The sequence below is a fragment of the Falco cherrug genome, chromosome 3, assembly GCF_023634085.1.
Source record: "Falco cherrug isolate bFalChe1 chromosome 3, bFalChe1.pri, whole genome shotgun sequence".
In the NCBI taxonomy this organism is placed as follows: Eukaryota; Metazoa; Chordata; class Aves; order Falconiformes; family Falconidae; genus Falco; species Falco cherrug.
Window position 1 is genome coordinate 105544243 of NC_073699.1, and position 14662 is coordinate 105558904.

The 14662-nt window shown below is 52.5% G+C and overlaps 1 protein-coding gene across 2 annotated transcripts in view; it reads left to right on the plus strand.

Annotated features, from left to right (window-relative positions):
• Positions 1–11006: 11006 nt before the first annotated feature.
• Positions 11007–14662, plus strand: part of AGRN (agrin) — a 129015-nt gene continuing 125359 nt past the window's right edge. For both annotated transcript variants that reach the window (XM_027803262.2, XM_055704083.1), the window contains exon 1: positions 11007–11541. In XM_027803262.2, coding sequence (XP_027659063.2) covers positions 11353–11541 — 189 coding nt within the window. In that variant the 5' untranslated portion in view covers positions 11007–11352. The remainder of the gene's footprint in view (positions 11542–14662) is intronic.

Here is a 14662-nt window from a genome sequence, read left to right on the forward strand (position 1 = left end):
TTATGCCAGCCTTTCTCAGACTGAGGTCAGCCCTGCTATTGCTTCCCTTGTAGCTATCAACATCCATGAGGGAGACATCTCCCACTTGCTGTAGAGATATCCAGGGCACTAATCGTTTCCAAAAGTGGATTTGACCAACTGAATTATAAAGCCAAAATCGAGTAGGTTGCTTGCAACAAATCCTGCTTGACTAGACCATAAGTAAGCCCTGGGCAAACCTCTGGTCCCAGGCCCGAGCTTTGATTTGAATTTCTAAACCAAGAGCAACAAGACTAATTAGCTTCCCTTACCTCCCCCCACCCCCCCACCCCCCTCAAAGCCTCTGGACATAAGACTTCTGGCCCTGGTCCATTTCCACACTATTTGGGCATGTTTTGCTTTAGTTTTACCTTATTGACAATCCAGTAAATAAGACAGGGTCAGCCCCAATTCCGACAGCTCTGCAACACAGCTTCTTATTTCTAACACTCTTTACAGCTCTGGCAGGGGACAAGAAGAGCCAGGAGCCCTCCTTTCACGGGGGCACAACTCGGGCAGCTTCAGTCAGCTTCTCCAGCCCCAACCACACCAGGTCTTGAAAATTTTATTCACTGAAAGGGTGGTCAAGCATTGGAACAGGCTGCCCAGGGAGGTGGTGCAATCGCCATCCCTGGAAGTGTTTAAAAAATGTGTAGATGCAGTGCTTGGGGACATGGTTCAGTGGTGGGCTTGGTAGTGCTGGGTTAACGGTTGGACTTGATAACCTCAAAGGTCTTTTTCATCCTAAATGATTCTGTGGTTCTGTGTTTACCAGGGCCTCCTTCCTGCCCAGATCTCCATCCTCACCATCTTCCAGCAGGGCCAAGCCATTGCTGGCAGAGGCTGCTGGCTTCCCTGTAGTGCCGGTGCAGTGTCCCCCTGCCTGCTGGGGACCCAGCCACTGCTTGGCCACCTGGGGTGTCAATGCACGCACTGTCCGGATGGCCTCCAGTTTGGGCAGCCGATAGCATGGGTGCATTGATGCAGCCAGGACATGAGGAGCTGCTCAGTTTTAAGATCCTCACAGAGAGCTGTTCACCCTTGTAAGTGGCCTGGCTTCTCAGTGAGGATTATGTGTCTGAACAAGCCCTCAGCTCGGGAGCAGCTGTTTTCCAGCTATTGCCTAACAAAGAAAACTTATATGACTACAGGGAAAGAACAGGACTTGGTTTTTCTGTACCAGCCATCTGATCTGAGAGCAGCGCAGCTGGAGAACAACACTGCCTCAGCCCACTGAGGGGCTGAGTTGCTCCTTAGGTCAGTCACTCACACCCTGCCGCAAGCCTGGGCCAGGACCTGCAGCTCTGCACCACCCCACGCCGCAGGAGATGACAGTGGCCACGGAGGAGGGACCCATGCATGTGAATGTGAAGTGCCTTCTGCTTTGGTATCCTGTGCATTTGTCTCCCTGCCTGCCTTACCTGACTGCAAACGTTGCCAGGTTTTTCCCCTGACCTGAACGTTGCACCAGTCTGCCAGGAGCTGCCTCTGCTGTTAAAGAGCTAAAAGCCCAGCCTGCCTGTGGCTGCAAGATTTGGTTTGTTATGGTGGGGTCATTTCTTTCCCCTTGCACAGGCTTCATCCTTTCCTCTTCCTTTCTGCTTTTTTAACGAAACCAATTTCCCAAATGAAGTGCAATGGAGAGCAGACAGTCTGCAAGTGCCTGAGTCAGATGAGCCTAATGGATGAGGCAGCAATTCACTGAAGCACTTTGTTTAATTGAAAGGCTCTGCCTATTGCTGCCAAAGGGAGTCAGAATGTGGTTCCCCTGACAGGCCCTAAGTAGATGACACAATATATGGAGGCTCAGTCCCCAGCCCTGCTGCGTTTGGCTCCTTGACTCGCCCCCTGCTCCCTGCAGCAAGCTAAGTCGCCTTGGCAGCGAGGTGGTACCTTGCTTGGGGTCTTTTACTGCAGTGGTCCCATGGCCATGCATCCACCAGACAGGCTGTTACTCTGCCAGGCAGAGGGAGCTGCCTGCTTCCCCCCGCCCCAGGTGCAGCAGCTCCTGCAGCTGGAAGAGGCTTGCACCCTGCCGTGAAAAGGCTCTCCCTGCTGTGTGCTCTCCTCGCCTCAGACCGGGTTAGCAAAGAAAGTTGGAGGGGAAGGCATCTTTCTGGTTGGTGCTGTGCCTCAGACTTCCTTTATCATTCTGGGCCAGTCACTTAGTGCTGCCAACGCTTCCTAGACCAATAAGAGTACATATGACTGTGCAGTAGCTGCTTCATGGAGCAGTTGTGAAGATAAAGGTGTTAAGGGGAGCTCGGCTCTCAGGTACTGCAGCGTTGTGGGAGCAGCCATTGCTTTGGTCAGGCTGAATGCAGGGGTCTGCTGAAGCCCAGCCGGTGAGGTGTGTGGGGCAGCTGGTCGCTGTGGGTGCTGGGGAGAGGCATGATCTCTGCTGGGAGTGCTGTGTCCATCACTCCTGCTCCAACCTGGCACATCGCATGATGCTGACTCTCCCTTTTTGCTTGGGTGTGTGCACCTAATTTTTTGGTTGTCACTTCTCAACACCAGGCCTTCTATTTGGATTCAGCTCTTAGCAGTGCATCCGGCAGACAGGTTTGGGGAAAGGAGACTTCTGTAGAGTCCATTAGGTGCCAGGTGGGGAGGGTTACTTGGAGGGCAGGCTGCCTTCCTCCATCCCCTTTGACCACGTTGCTGGGTGCAGCCAGACCTTCAGCTGGCAATGGCTTGGCAATGCACCCCAGCCGCAGCTGGGCTTTGCTGGAGGACTCAAAGCCTGGGCTGCTACAGTAATGAGGAGGGACTCCTACCATAAGCCTGCTCATCCCCTGGCCAGGAGGCAGACAGCAGCCTCAGCTCTCGGGTCTCCTGCTCCCTCTTCCTGTGCGACCTGAATTAAGACAGGAGATGTTAAACTGGGCATGGGTTCCTACAGCACAGGGCCTGCCCCAGCACGCTCAGCCCATGACCTGCAGAAACAAATAAATATTTGATGGAGAAGGATGTCAAGTGATGTTCAGGATCTTGCCCGATACGAAAGCCTAGTGCACCACAGGCAGAAGCAGGACACCCTTGCTGCCAATTGCCTGCAGCGATGAGAGGAGCTGCTTGGCAGCTCTCCCTTGGGTGCTCCACTGCCTGCTCTGCCTGCCCTGCCCACACCAGCCTGATGAGCCATCAAGGCTCACATAAAACTGTGGCATCTCCTTCACCCTTGCTCGATCAGGAAAAGGTAAGACAAAGAAGGGCAGTGACCTGCACTGCACCCAGGGCTGGGTGGCCTTGCTCTGCCTCAGCAGCATCCCTTCACTTAGCTGTGGCAGAGCAGGCAGCAAGAGGTTAACTCAGCCTGAGTCCCTGCTCCCTGTGTGCACAGAATAATGAATGCAGAGGAGAGCATTTGGGAGATTCAACTGAGGCAGGATCTCTCAGTGCTGGCTTCTCTCAGCTTGGCACCCAGAGGATGAAATATTTCCTGGTCATTCTATGTGTGCGTGCTAAGAAATTGATTTGCAGATAGAAGAAGAAATCTTTTAGAAGCTGATAGTTTCAATGTCTTTTTCTCTTTTTTTCCCCCCCTTTTTTTTTTCTTTCTTTCTTCTTTTCTTTTCCCTGTGCTAATGGCAACAGCAGCAGCTGCATTAACTGGTTTGGATAAAATTCAACACAAAAGCCTCTATCTCCCTGAGAGTCTGGCCCAATAAATCCTGCCTTTAACTATGAAATGGGTTTAGGCGAGTGTGAAACCACAAGCTGGGAGGACTGGGTCCCTCCCTGCCAGCCTGTGGGCATTCCAGCCTGGCAGCATCACTGGGCACTACACAGACCTTTTGTGAGAGGAGCCCAGTGGAGGGGAGCCGGGCAGCAGCTCCGGCCGCCAGCAGCTTTGAAGGGGTTGCCAAGGGCCCTCTAACAGAGTGCTAAAACCTTGGCTCCTCGCTCCTTGAAAAAGGGGGGAAAGGGAAAAGCCTGATCCCCGCATGCCCTGAATCTTAATGCCTTCTCTTTCAGCTTGAGTCCGGCTTCCCAGCACCCTCAATGTTTCCCATTAGAGGAGGGCTCCTGAAAGCTGGGTGCCTTTGTGGCATCTGCCAGTTCCGCCACCAGCGCTGGGGATGCCGGCCCAAGCCCGCAGCAGGGCACACGGGACAGCCGCTGCTGCCGCCCACCTCTCCTGCAGCCCTCGGCGCCCAGGATCGGTGGGAACCAGGGCTGCCCTGTCTGCGGGAGCTTCTGATTTTAAGGAGCTTGTTGCAGAAGGAAAATGGAATATTTCTCTCGGATGAGATTTTGCGGAAGAACAGGGCTGGGTTATTAGCAGTGTGTATCGTGTGTGTTTCTTGCAATAAAGGTTGAGCCAAATTTGACAGGGAGAGAGCTCTGATCTTGAAGAGAGTAACATCCTTCCAGCTGCCTTCACACGGAGTGGCCATCTGGGGGAAACCAGCTAGGAGATCTAAACCTAAATAGCTGCCCTGGCTCCTGGGGACACACTGTGGCAGCCCAGGGACCCCCACAGTGGGAGGTGGGCAAGATGAGAGCAGTGACTGGGTCCACCCAGTTTCAGCTGTGCAAAAACCCGTGTCCCTTACACAAGAATATGTGTCTCTGGTGTGAAAAAATGACCTGGTCTTTAAACCAGGAAAGGCTCTTTGTGTTTCACTCAGAATATTCTCCAGCCCCCCGTTGCTGTACCCGTAACTCCCGCGTCAAAGCCTGCCCCACAGCTCCTGCCAGCACTGCCCCAGGCATCATACTGGTGCCGTGGGACAGCCAGGGTCCATGAGCCTGGCACGGGGCCAGGTGCTGTCTCTGCATCGCCACCTGAGCGTTGGAGAGCTGAAATTTTTGCTTTATGGTAATGAAAAAAATGCTTTGGTTGCACTTTCTCTCCAGCTAATCCAATTTGTCTCCTTACTGGTTTCAAATGCCTTTTAAAGATTCCTAGCAATGTATTATAGAAATCCATTTGCTGAGATGCAGCGAAGAGGGGCTTTTTTATTTTACAGTTATTAGCGAGTGACAAGGTAAGTAACTCGGGGAAGATTGATCACCTAACTAAGCATTTTTACTTTCTCAATTAATCCTGGCATGATTGTAATAAATCCAGGAGTGGGAGTAATTAGATGTGAACGGACCTCACTTCCTTTTGCTGCTGCATGTCAGAGGTAATGGATAGAGACATCTTTCTCTTGGAAGTGGCCTAGGGAGACGTCCAGTTAGATGGGATTTCTGGAAAGAAAGATAGATGTCAGGGGCCAGTGTTCACTTTTTTCCTCAATGGAGAACAGATTTATGCTATCAATCCACATTAAGAAGACTTCATGGCTACATAGAAATCTAGCAAGAGTAATTCAATTAGCCCCATGCACTTTTTAAGATGGCATTTGATAATGGAGGATCACTTGCCCTGAAGTTCACACTGAATTTTCTTTTTGCATCTTTCCTTTTTCTTCTTTCTTTTTTTTTTTTTTTAATTAAAAAAGTCATTGTGGTTCACTGGATGCTTTTGCCTCCAAGCTGAGAGGTTGCTAGGTTAAGTCCTAAAACATGCTGGAGGTTCACGGCCACCGAAACCACAGCAAAATGGCACCTGTATGTGTGTGCGTGCCCTGTGCTGATGCTTGGTCCCCCTTGCAATGCTAAACCAAGCCTATTTTTGTGAGCTTGAAGCCGGCCCCTTGTACGGAGCAAGGGCCCAGGCTTGCTGCTGACTCAGAGGGAAAAGTACCCATCTGCATGAGATCCCGGGGCTGGTTCCAGCATGAGGGAAGAGTACAGCCAGTGCCACAGCCAGCACACCTCCTCCCCAGTCCTGTGTGCAGACACAGCCCATGCCACCGAGCCAGACCCGAGCTGGGTGGAGGGTCCTGGCCCCTCTCTCTGCCTCTGCCAAAGCCTTTTGGGTCTGGGGTCCTGGGAACTGACTGCTGCTCTGATCTGCTGTATGTGGGAACAAACCCGGCTCCCTGCATGGCTGCAGCCCTTCATCTCATTGCCATCGTAAACCAGGGTGCAGGTGTTGGATATGTCCAGGCTGAATTCCTCGTAACCTGTTATTGTACCACAGTGCTCATAATACTCAGTGGTTTGGATTTTTATATTCTGTCACCTTCAGTTGTGTGAATATGTGCAAATCTCAGCATAGTTTCCTGGTTTTAAAGTTGAAGGTTTAGGATCATGCTGTTGAGAAAAGCTTGGATCCTGGTAGCTCCTCAGTCTTGGGGCAGAAGTGACAAACCCAGAAGACTAGCTCTGAATTTTTAACTCAACACTAAGGCTGCCACCCTGATCCTGGGGAAGAGGAGACTGACTTCTTGAATTCATCTCTTGAGTCTTACTTACAGCATGTGACAGATCCCCATTTGTTCCTCGCTTTCCCCTTGTAACTAAAGGGAAAGGGCTGTGCAGGTTGCTGCCACGCGCCTGTGCTGCAGCCAGTGCTGGCCACTGATCCGGGTGGCTCATGTTCCCTGTGCTGTCTAGGGACAGCAGCTCTCTGTGACTCCCCTTGTGATGCCATGGTGCCCATCGCAGCAAGGCGAACCTGCTGGGGGCTGCTGCAGGATGAAGCCCCTCTTGTGTGGGTCCTCTGACAGGGAGCTGCTCCCCAGCCCTCAGCCCCGCTCCCACCAAGATCTCATTAATAGATTTACTTATTTGAAAATCATTATACAGGCAGACAGCCTCATAGATGTAGGATCCCAGGGGCAACTTGTTAGCAGCTGCTCTGTAGCTACATCAAGAGATTTTCTGACAGTACACAAAAGCCATTTGACAATGTCAGAAACCACCAAGAGGGATTAACTTGAAAGAGAAAAGGCAGGGGGGGAAACCCCCATTAAAACATGTCTTGGAGCTTATCAGAGATGGAGAGGCTTGGAGAAGAAAAACCAGCCAGGGGGGGTGTAGAGGCAACCAGTGAAGAAACCAGGGGCCAGCTCAAGCAGGAATGGGGACACTCTTTCTCACCCCTGGGGAACAATTTCTGATTAATGCTGGGGCTCTATTTTGCTTTGCCAGGGTATTCGCACAGGTCTTTTATTTTCTTTGAAGGCTTGGCCTAAAATCTTGTGCGTCTCCTGCTATGATGTGTGCGCCACACTGGTGCGAATGAGGGGCTGCACTCTCGACTCCTGGCTGTTCTCACAGGAGAGCAGATGGAGGGGTTTACCCTGTGGTTACTGACACTGCAGCTGCTGCAACTTTTGGATACCTAACCTGATATACCTTAAAGGATCTGCTCTCAGCAAGCACTGAGCACCTGCCCACTGACACCAGCCCCCCCTCCAAGGGGAGCAGACAGAGAATGAAGGTATGACGCTTGTGATAGCCTTGGCTGAGAGCTGTGATAACAAAGATTCTGAAAGGGAAGTGCTCCGGGGTCAAACGACAGAGAGATGCTGGCATGAAACTGCTGAGTGCAGCAGGAGTGTCCGTACAGTCATTCTGAGGAGGCAATAACTCGCAATAAACGAGAGACCTTTACAGAGTTACTGAGCCCAGCCTAAAAGAAGCTCATTTGCCTGTGCCATGAGTTGTTAAAATTGGGAAAATCTTCAAAGGACATGAAAAAAAATTACAGTTCTGTGGAAAATGTGACAGCTGCTACCGCTGGAGGGAAAAGCCCTGATCAGGCAAAGCCTTACCCAGGCAGTTAACTTCAGATGTGTAAGAAATGCTGCGGACATCACTGAAGCTTGCTGGGGGCTGGGAGTTAAACAGGTGTCTAAAGGTCAGCGTTGCTCAGCCGTCCAGCGCTAGCAGTGGTCTCTCAACACCAGAGCAGTTTATGAAACCGCTGGAACTACCTGATTGGAACTATCACAGTGCTCTCTGCTCCTCTTCTCTCTTTACTCTCCTCCTGTCCTCCTCTTGCCTCTTCTGTCCTCTCCTCCTCTCTCCTTCCCCTTCTCCTTCTCCTTCTCCTTCTCCTTCCCCTTCTCCTTCCCCTTCCCTTTCCCCTTCTCCTTCTCCTTCCCCTTCTCCTTCCCCTTCCCCTTCCCTTTCCCCTTTTCCTTCTCCTTCCCCTTCCCCTTCCCTTTCCCTTTCCCCTTCTCCTTCTCCTTCCCCTTCTCCTTCCCCTTCCCCTTCCCCTTCCCTTTCCCCTTTTCCTTCTCCTTCCCCTTCCCCTTCCCTTTCCCCTTTTCCTTCTCCTTCCCTTTCCCCTTCTCCTTCTCCTTCTCCTTCCCCTTCCCCTTCCCCTTCCCCTTCTCCTTCTCCTTCTCCTTCTCCTTCTCCTTCTCCTTCTCCTCTGCCTCAAAATTTTAGGCCCCTCCTGCAAGCAAATCTTGGAAATGCCATCCAAGCACATGCAGAGGTGACAGAAAGCAAATGCTGCCTAAGTCCTTGCCAGTTTTCCAAGCTCTCTTGATTTTTCAGAGTTACTGACTGAGCTACTTCACTTGTAAGCTTAGTTCATGGAAGCCTTTGCGAGCCCCACGTTTACAATAGCTGTCTTGTAAAGAGCCCACACAAACCCCGGTGATTTATGTATTTTTTTCGGTTACAGAGTTTATTTATTTTGCGCACTGATTTACCAAAGAGTTTGTTTCAGTTTTCCCACAGTTTTCTTGGCCGGTTTCTCCTCTTGTCAGCGTGAGGCTTCAGCACAGCGGTGGTGGAGCAGAGCGATGCCGTGCGGGAATGTGCTGCTCCGTGCTGCTTCCCAGCACACATCATCCCGAAAAAGGGTGCTCAGAGTGACTTGCTTGCCTTTCGGTGCTGTGCTTTGAAAAAGCCAGCTGCCTCCTCCCTGTGAACTTTACTAAACCTGCCCATGGAAAAGAGAGCTGAGACCCTGGGAGGCTTGTGTGGCACCTCCACCAGAAAGCCTACAAGACTGAGTAAGCCCACTCAAAGAACTGGCTGTATAGGGGCAAATACATCAGAAAAGCCTGTGAAATCCATTTTTCTCTTCACAGCTTTGAAAGCAGATGGCGGGGTGGGGCTAGGAGGAGAGAACTAACAAACAGAAAATAGTACAAACACAGCGTAAATAATTCTTCTCCTCTCCTCTTTGCAAAGTGTGGGAGCAGAATGTTACAGCTGGTTTCTTCCACCTCAAACTGAGGTTGTTTCTGTGATTTACAGTTGAGCAGCGCTCGAGGAATACAATAAAAATTAATAATTAAAATAGCAAAAATAATCTGCCAGGCACTGAAATATTTTTAGCTGATTGCTTGAGTTTATAATAGCAGCAATGTAATAATGGAGTCCTTTGTGCTAAACCTCCACTGCGTAACAGTGATGACTGCAGAGCCTGGACTCTGCCTTGCTCTTGGCTTGTGATGGAGTCTTCCCGCTGCAGCTGAATGCTGCTCCCTTGCCCCCATCCAGTAACCACACATTTCGGTGAAGTTTTTCAGTTGACACAGGCAGAAAACCCGACATTGTGTGTCCTGCTTTGGGTCCCTTTGCCCTGCAGCACCTTCCCAGAGAGCACAGGGACCCATGTCTTCCCTGTGGTGTCTAGAGGAGGGTACAGAAGCTTGGCAGGTTTTGAAGAGTTAAGCCCTGCCAGATGAAGCCAGGTTTTCTGCAGACCTCAGTATGCTCTGGGCCAGTTTCTCCTGAAAATTGTGTCTCGAAGGTCCTCACTGAGGTGGTTAAATACCACATGCTTTTGAACAGGCAGCCTTCCTTTGGTGTTGGACTGGGAACTCAGTTTTAGGGGACAGAAATCAAAGCTTTGAGCAGAAGAGGACAGGGAAGACGGTGCGGGGTTTACAAGAACAGCCCCAGTGTTGAGACCGAAGTCACTGCGGAAATGCCAAGTGCATGGTTTAAAGCTGAACATGTACAGTATGCTTTCCCTGTAAAACCCACAGCAGTTGTGATATCTCCAGACAGATTTATGCGATCTCTGGTATGCATCCTCTTCAGGGTAAAGGTAGGCTTGGACAGCATTTTGAACACTCAGTAAGATTAATTTATTCCTATTTTGTAGTTAATTTCTGTTTATGTTCCGAAGGAGAGAAAAAAGATTGGCACATACACAACTGCAGAGGCAAACAGCACAAGCAGCACTGCTGAGAACTTTGAGGACGAACAGGATGGATGGTCATCTGCAAACCCTTACAATGCAGGATGCTGCCGTGTATTAAAACATTCTCATCAGAGAACGACACAGGGGCAGGACAATGTCCTCTACTGGCATCGTGGCACCGGTGTGGTTCCACTTCACCCTGTGATCTGTAACTCACCTGCTTGGCCCTGGGTCACAAACATGACTTGTTTAGGGCCATCAAGTAAAACAGCCTTGTAAAATGCCTCTGGGGGATGGCTAATTTATGGAGAGGAGAAACAATATCCCTCCCCTGGTGCCACTTAACTTTTCATTTTATATTTGCAGTAATTGCACACGACATCTGGAAAAATTGACGTCCAGTCCCTGGAGAAAGCTGGGGCAAGAGGTCAGAGCGCTCCAGGGGAAGGCGCAGGCCATGCCCCGGGAGGGTGGCTTTGCCCTGGTTCGGGCAAGGCATGGGCAGCCCCCGTGCCATCTCCCCCTGGTAGCTGGGGGGACGGTGAGGGACCAGGCGCGGGTGCCTGGGGACAGAGGACTCGTGGGCTGCCCAGCCCTCAGTTTCCCCATCGGGAGAAGGGGGGCAGCGCTGGCAGCAGCCCCCCCGCGATGCCAAGGCTGAGCTGGGGGCGGCAGGGGGGGGAAGCGCGGGGGTCCGGACCCCTCCTGCAGCCGCACGACCCGGCCGCCCTGCGCACCCCCGCGGGTGCGGGCTGCGGAGCGGGGGACCCTGGGCTCCGGGGGCTCCGGGCCGCGGCCGGGGGCGGGCAGGGCGCCAGGTGCCGCGGGGGCGCGGGCGGCTGGCGGGGCCGGCAGCCGCTCGGCAGCGGCCCTACACCTTTAAAAGTCTCCTCACGTTGGCGCGCTGATTATCCATTAACCTGATGCGAGCTCCCTTTCCTGGGGGTGGCGTCCTCGGCAGCTCTGCAATAAGAGCCGGCAGCGGGGCTGGCTGCCTCCCTCCCTCCTTCCTCTACCCCCTCCCTCCTCTCCCCCCCTGCCCCCGCTCCCTCCTTATCAGCAATTCAGATTGCATGCAAATCTACGGGCTTTCTTACAGGGGCTAAGGCGGAGGACCGAGCGCTTCTCGCCGGCCGCCGCTTCGGGGAGAGCTATCTCCTCCTCCTCCTCCTCCTCCTCCTCCTCTTGGGATTTTCTTCCTTCTCCCCTCCCCTGCTCTCCCCTCCCTCTTTCCCTCCCTCCCTCTCTTTCTTTCCTTCTTTTCACCTCCCCGAACAAAAGTAGTCCTTCTCTCCGCGCCAGCGCTGCCTGCGAGCGGGGGTCGCTTTGTCTGCCCGCGCCGTCGGGGTGCCCCGGGGCCGGGAGCGGCCGGGCGGGCCATGGGGGGGCGAGCGGCGGGCGGCCGGGCGCTGCTGGCGCTGCTGGCGCTGCTGGCGCTGGGCGGCGGCGGGGCGACGTGCCCCGAGCGGGAGCTGGAGCGGCGGGAGGAGGAGGCCAACGTGGTGCTGACGGGCACGGTGGAGGAGATCATGAACGTGGACCCCGTGCACCACACCTACTCCTGCAAGGTAAGGGGCGGGGGGGCGCCGGGGGGAAACTTTCGGCCCCGAGCGGGCGCCTCCCCGGCCGGGCGCATGTGGTTTTTATTGTATGTGCGCTGGAGCTTTGGTGTGTAATTATGTATTTTTAGACTGCGGAGTCTCTCCCCGCTGGAGCTCCCACAGCTGTGTCGAGGGGAATCTCTCAAGGTTGCTTTTTATGGGCATTTCCCTCCTTGCCGTGATGCGGGGCTGGCTCCCAACTTTCTCTCTGGCAGGGCTGAGGCTGACGGGGAAGGTGTTCAGGGCAGCTCCCCGTTTACTTTAGCAGCATCTTGAGTTCCTCTAGCTCTAGCTATTGTTTAACTACGAATCTAGCCTCTGGCTATGGGTTTTGGGGTTTTTTTCTCTCTCTCTTTTTTTTTTTTTTTTTAACCCCCCTCCCCCCCCAAGCTGAGAGAATGTAAAGTACTGAGCAACCTGAAACACCATCCGTCTGACTGTCAGAAAACGTGCTGTATGGCTTAACCCTTCCCGGGGCAGGAATCTCGCTTAGGAGGACATGCTGCCACATTGTCTTTTCCTCTTCTTCCCGTCCCCTTTTCTACCCATCCTTAAAAAGTGCTGCGGTTCCTGCCTGTGGTTAGTGCTAAGCAGGGCCCGGGGTGATGCGCAGCAGCGCGTTGGTGGGAGAGGTCTACCGGTGCAGAGGAAGGTTAACTTCATCCCACGACGCTGCCCTCTGTTTTGGAGCATCTCTCAGCCCAGTAAAGTAGTCGAACAGCTTCTGCCTGTCCAGCTGGTGCCCGCTGCTTCACGCTTGCTCCCACTGCTCTGCCCCTTTCGATACCACACAATCTGTACCCTTCTCTTGTAAATTAGATCACAGCCCCTCCAGGCTAGTGCAGAGACCGTATGTTTGCAAAGTGTCTGGCACATCCTGGGTGCTATGTAGAAAACTAATAAGCTGCTGCGAGCAGCCGGTGTCCTGCGGCAGCTTGGGGCACATATGGCTGTATGGATGTGGGCCACCTGATGCTGGGGCACAGGTGTCTGTGTAAGTAGGCAGGAGGTGGTCCAGTGAGGCTAGTGATGAGGCAGAAATGCTCATCTAGAAAAAAGGGTCTCTTTCCTCCCACTGCAGATGCCTGTTAAGGTGTCTGGCTAGCGTAAAATCCAGGCTTCATCTTGCTGCATTAGAGCAAGACTCTGGGCCAGGAAATCCGTTCTTCCTGTGATGGTAAACCTGCTTGCTCAGCAGCTTTGCCTTTGAAAGTGTGCCATCAAGTCCAAGTAAGAGCAGCTAAGGAGCAACATGTGGGGAGGAATGCGGTCTGCTGGGGGTGGCTTTATTTGAAACACAGTCTGCATCGCTCGGCTTGCGAAGAGAGTCTCTCGCCTGCCTTTCCCTCAGCCATCCCAAGCAATGCTGCGGAGAAGGCTTGTGTGACTTACTCCGGAGTTCAGTGTGGGATTTCGCGTCTGCCAATTACATGTGTCATAACAGCACCTGAAGTCCAGAACATGGTGCCAAGATACCTTTCCAGTCCCAGAGTCCTGTAAGAGAAAGTGAAAGGAGAAAAATGCACTCTCCTACCTTGGATGGAAGTGCCCATCCTGTCTCGCTGTGGCAGTGCCGCTGGCTCTCCCAGTCGTGCTGTGACATTAAGCAATTTTCTTGGAATGGTGGTTCTTCAGTCCCTTTACCTACACATCAGTCTTTTCTGTGTAGTTTTTAAGGGTATGTTCATGGTGCGTTTGCAGGAAAAAAAAAAAAAGCTTTGAAATGGGACTTGGGGTGTCTTAAGGACCTGAAAGCAGGTAAATATCTCCTAACTGTGATTTAGGAGGGTGTAACGCTAGTGACTTTGACTTGTAAATGTGTATTTTTGCAGCAGCTGTTGGCCTGTTTCACTCCAAGATCTCAAAGATTTGAAATTGCTGTGGATTCTGCTGATGCTGGGTTGCAGGGTTAGGCAGGCTTGCATATTGGTTTGGCTTGGTTTTTTTTTTTTTTACCAAGCACCTTAGATTCTGAAAGGGCAGCTAGGGCATTAAAGGTGACCGCTGGCTCCTGCTGCCCTGTGGAGCTGGAACAAGCCCAGGTGCAGAAAGGATCTTGCTGGTTACCTGGTGAGAACACTCAGTGTCCGCTTCCTCACTGTCATACTCTAAACCATTCCTTAGGCCCTGGGGTAACCTCCAAATACCACAGTTATCTCTTGTCAGGTTCTTCTTTATCTGAAGAGGAAAGGCAAGGGCCAAGTGTGCGGGAGGAGTGCCCTGGAGCCCACACCCAACACGGCGGGTGTTACTGGTGCTGGGTGGTCTGTGAGGGAGCAGGTATGTGAGTATCTGTGGGTGCTGCATTAGTGCATTGTTCTTCCTAGTTCAACTCTCAACCCTCCCTGCTGAAGCCTCTTGATAGATGAAGCACATTACAACTGAGAAGAAACGTGAGGTTAATGTTGGATAAACACGCGTCAGTAGCTACCAGCCATTCGTTTGCTGCTAGAGGAGGTGAGTAGCAAGGAAGAACAGGCTGACAGAACTCCTGAAATTCACGCAGACTGGCTGATGTGCTGCTTCGCCGAGGGATTTGACGTGGGAGCTAGGCGCTGTGCTTGCTTCTAGCTGCAGCCCAGGGCTTGCTCTTCTTCCCAAGCTGGCGGTGCTGCTCTTCATCCTATTTACAGCCTGTGTGCTGGCATTGCCCCTTCCTACTTTTGAGTCCTCTGATGTACCTTATTCTGGTCTGACCTGACATTTATGAAGGGAGCTTCTATTTATAGGACAAATGCAGGTTCTATATGTGCTATAGGAAGTGTTGAAAAGGATGTGGATCCTGTTCCAGACAATAGGGCCCATATTTTGGGGGGTAACGGCGGCTGCTGTTTTCCTGCCAGGGCTGGAGGTGGGTTTGGTGCTGTGCTAGCTCCTAGGGAAAGGGCATCTAGCTTCTGCCAGGGAAAGGCACAGAGAGTGGTGAGGGAGAGGGTCAGTGCATGGTCAGGAGGGAAGCGGTTGGCAGAGCTGCCTGTGAAGCTACAAGCAGAGCCTGAGCTTTGCTACCCAGAACTGCTGAGTTCTGGTGGTGGCTCCTCTTACTTCTGCCCAGAGTGACAGCTGCCTTCTTGAGGGGACCGTGCTC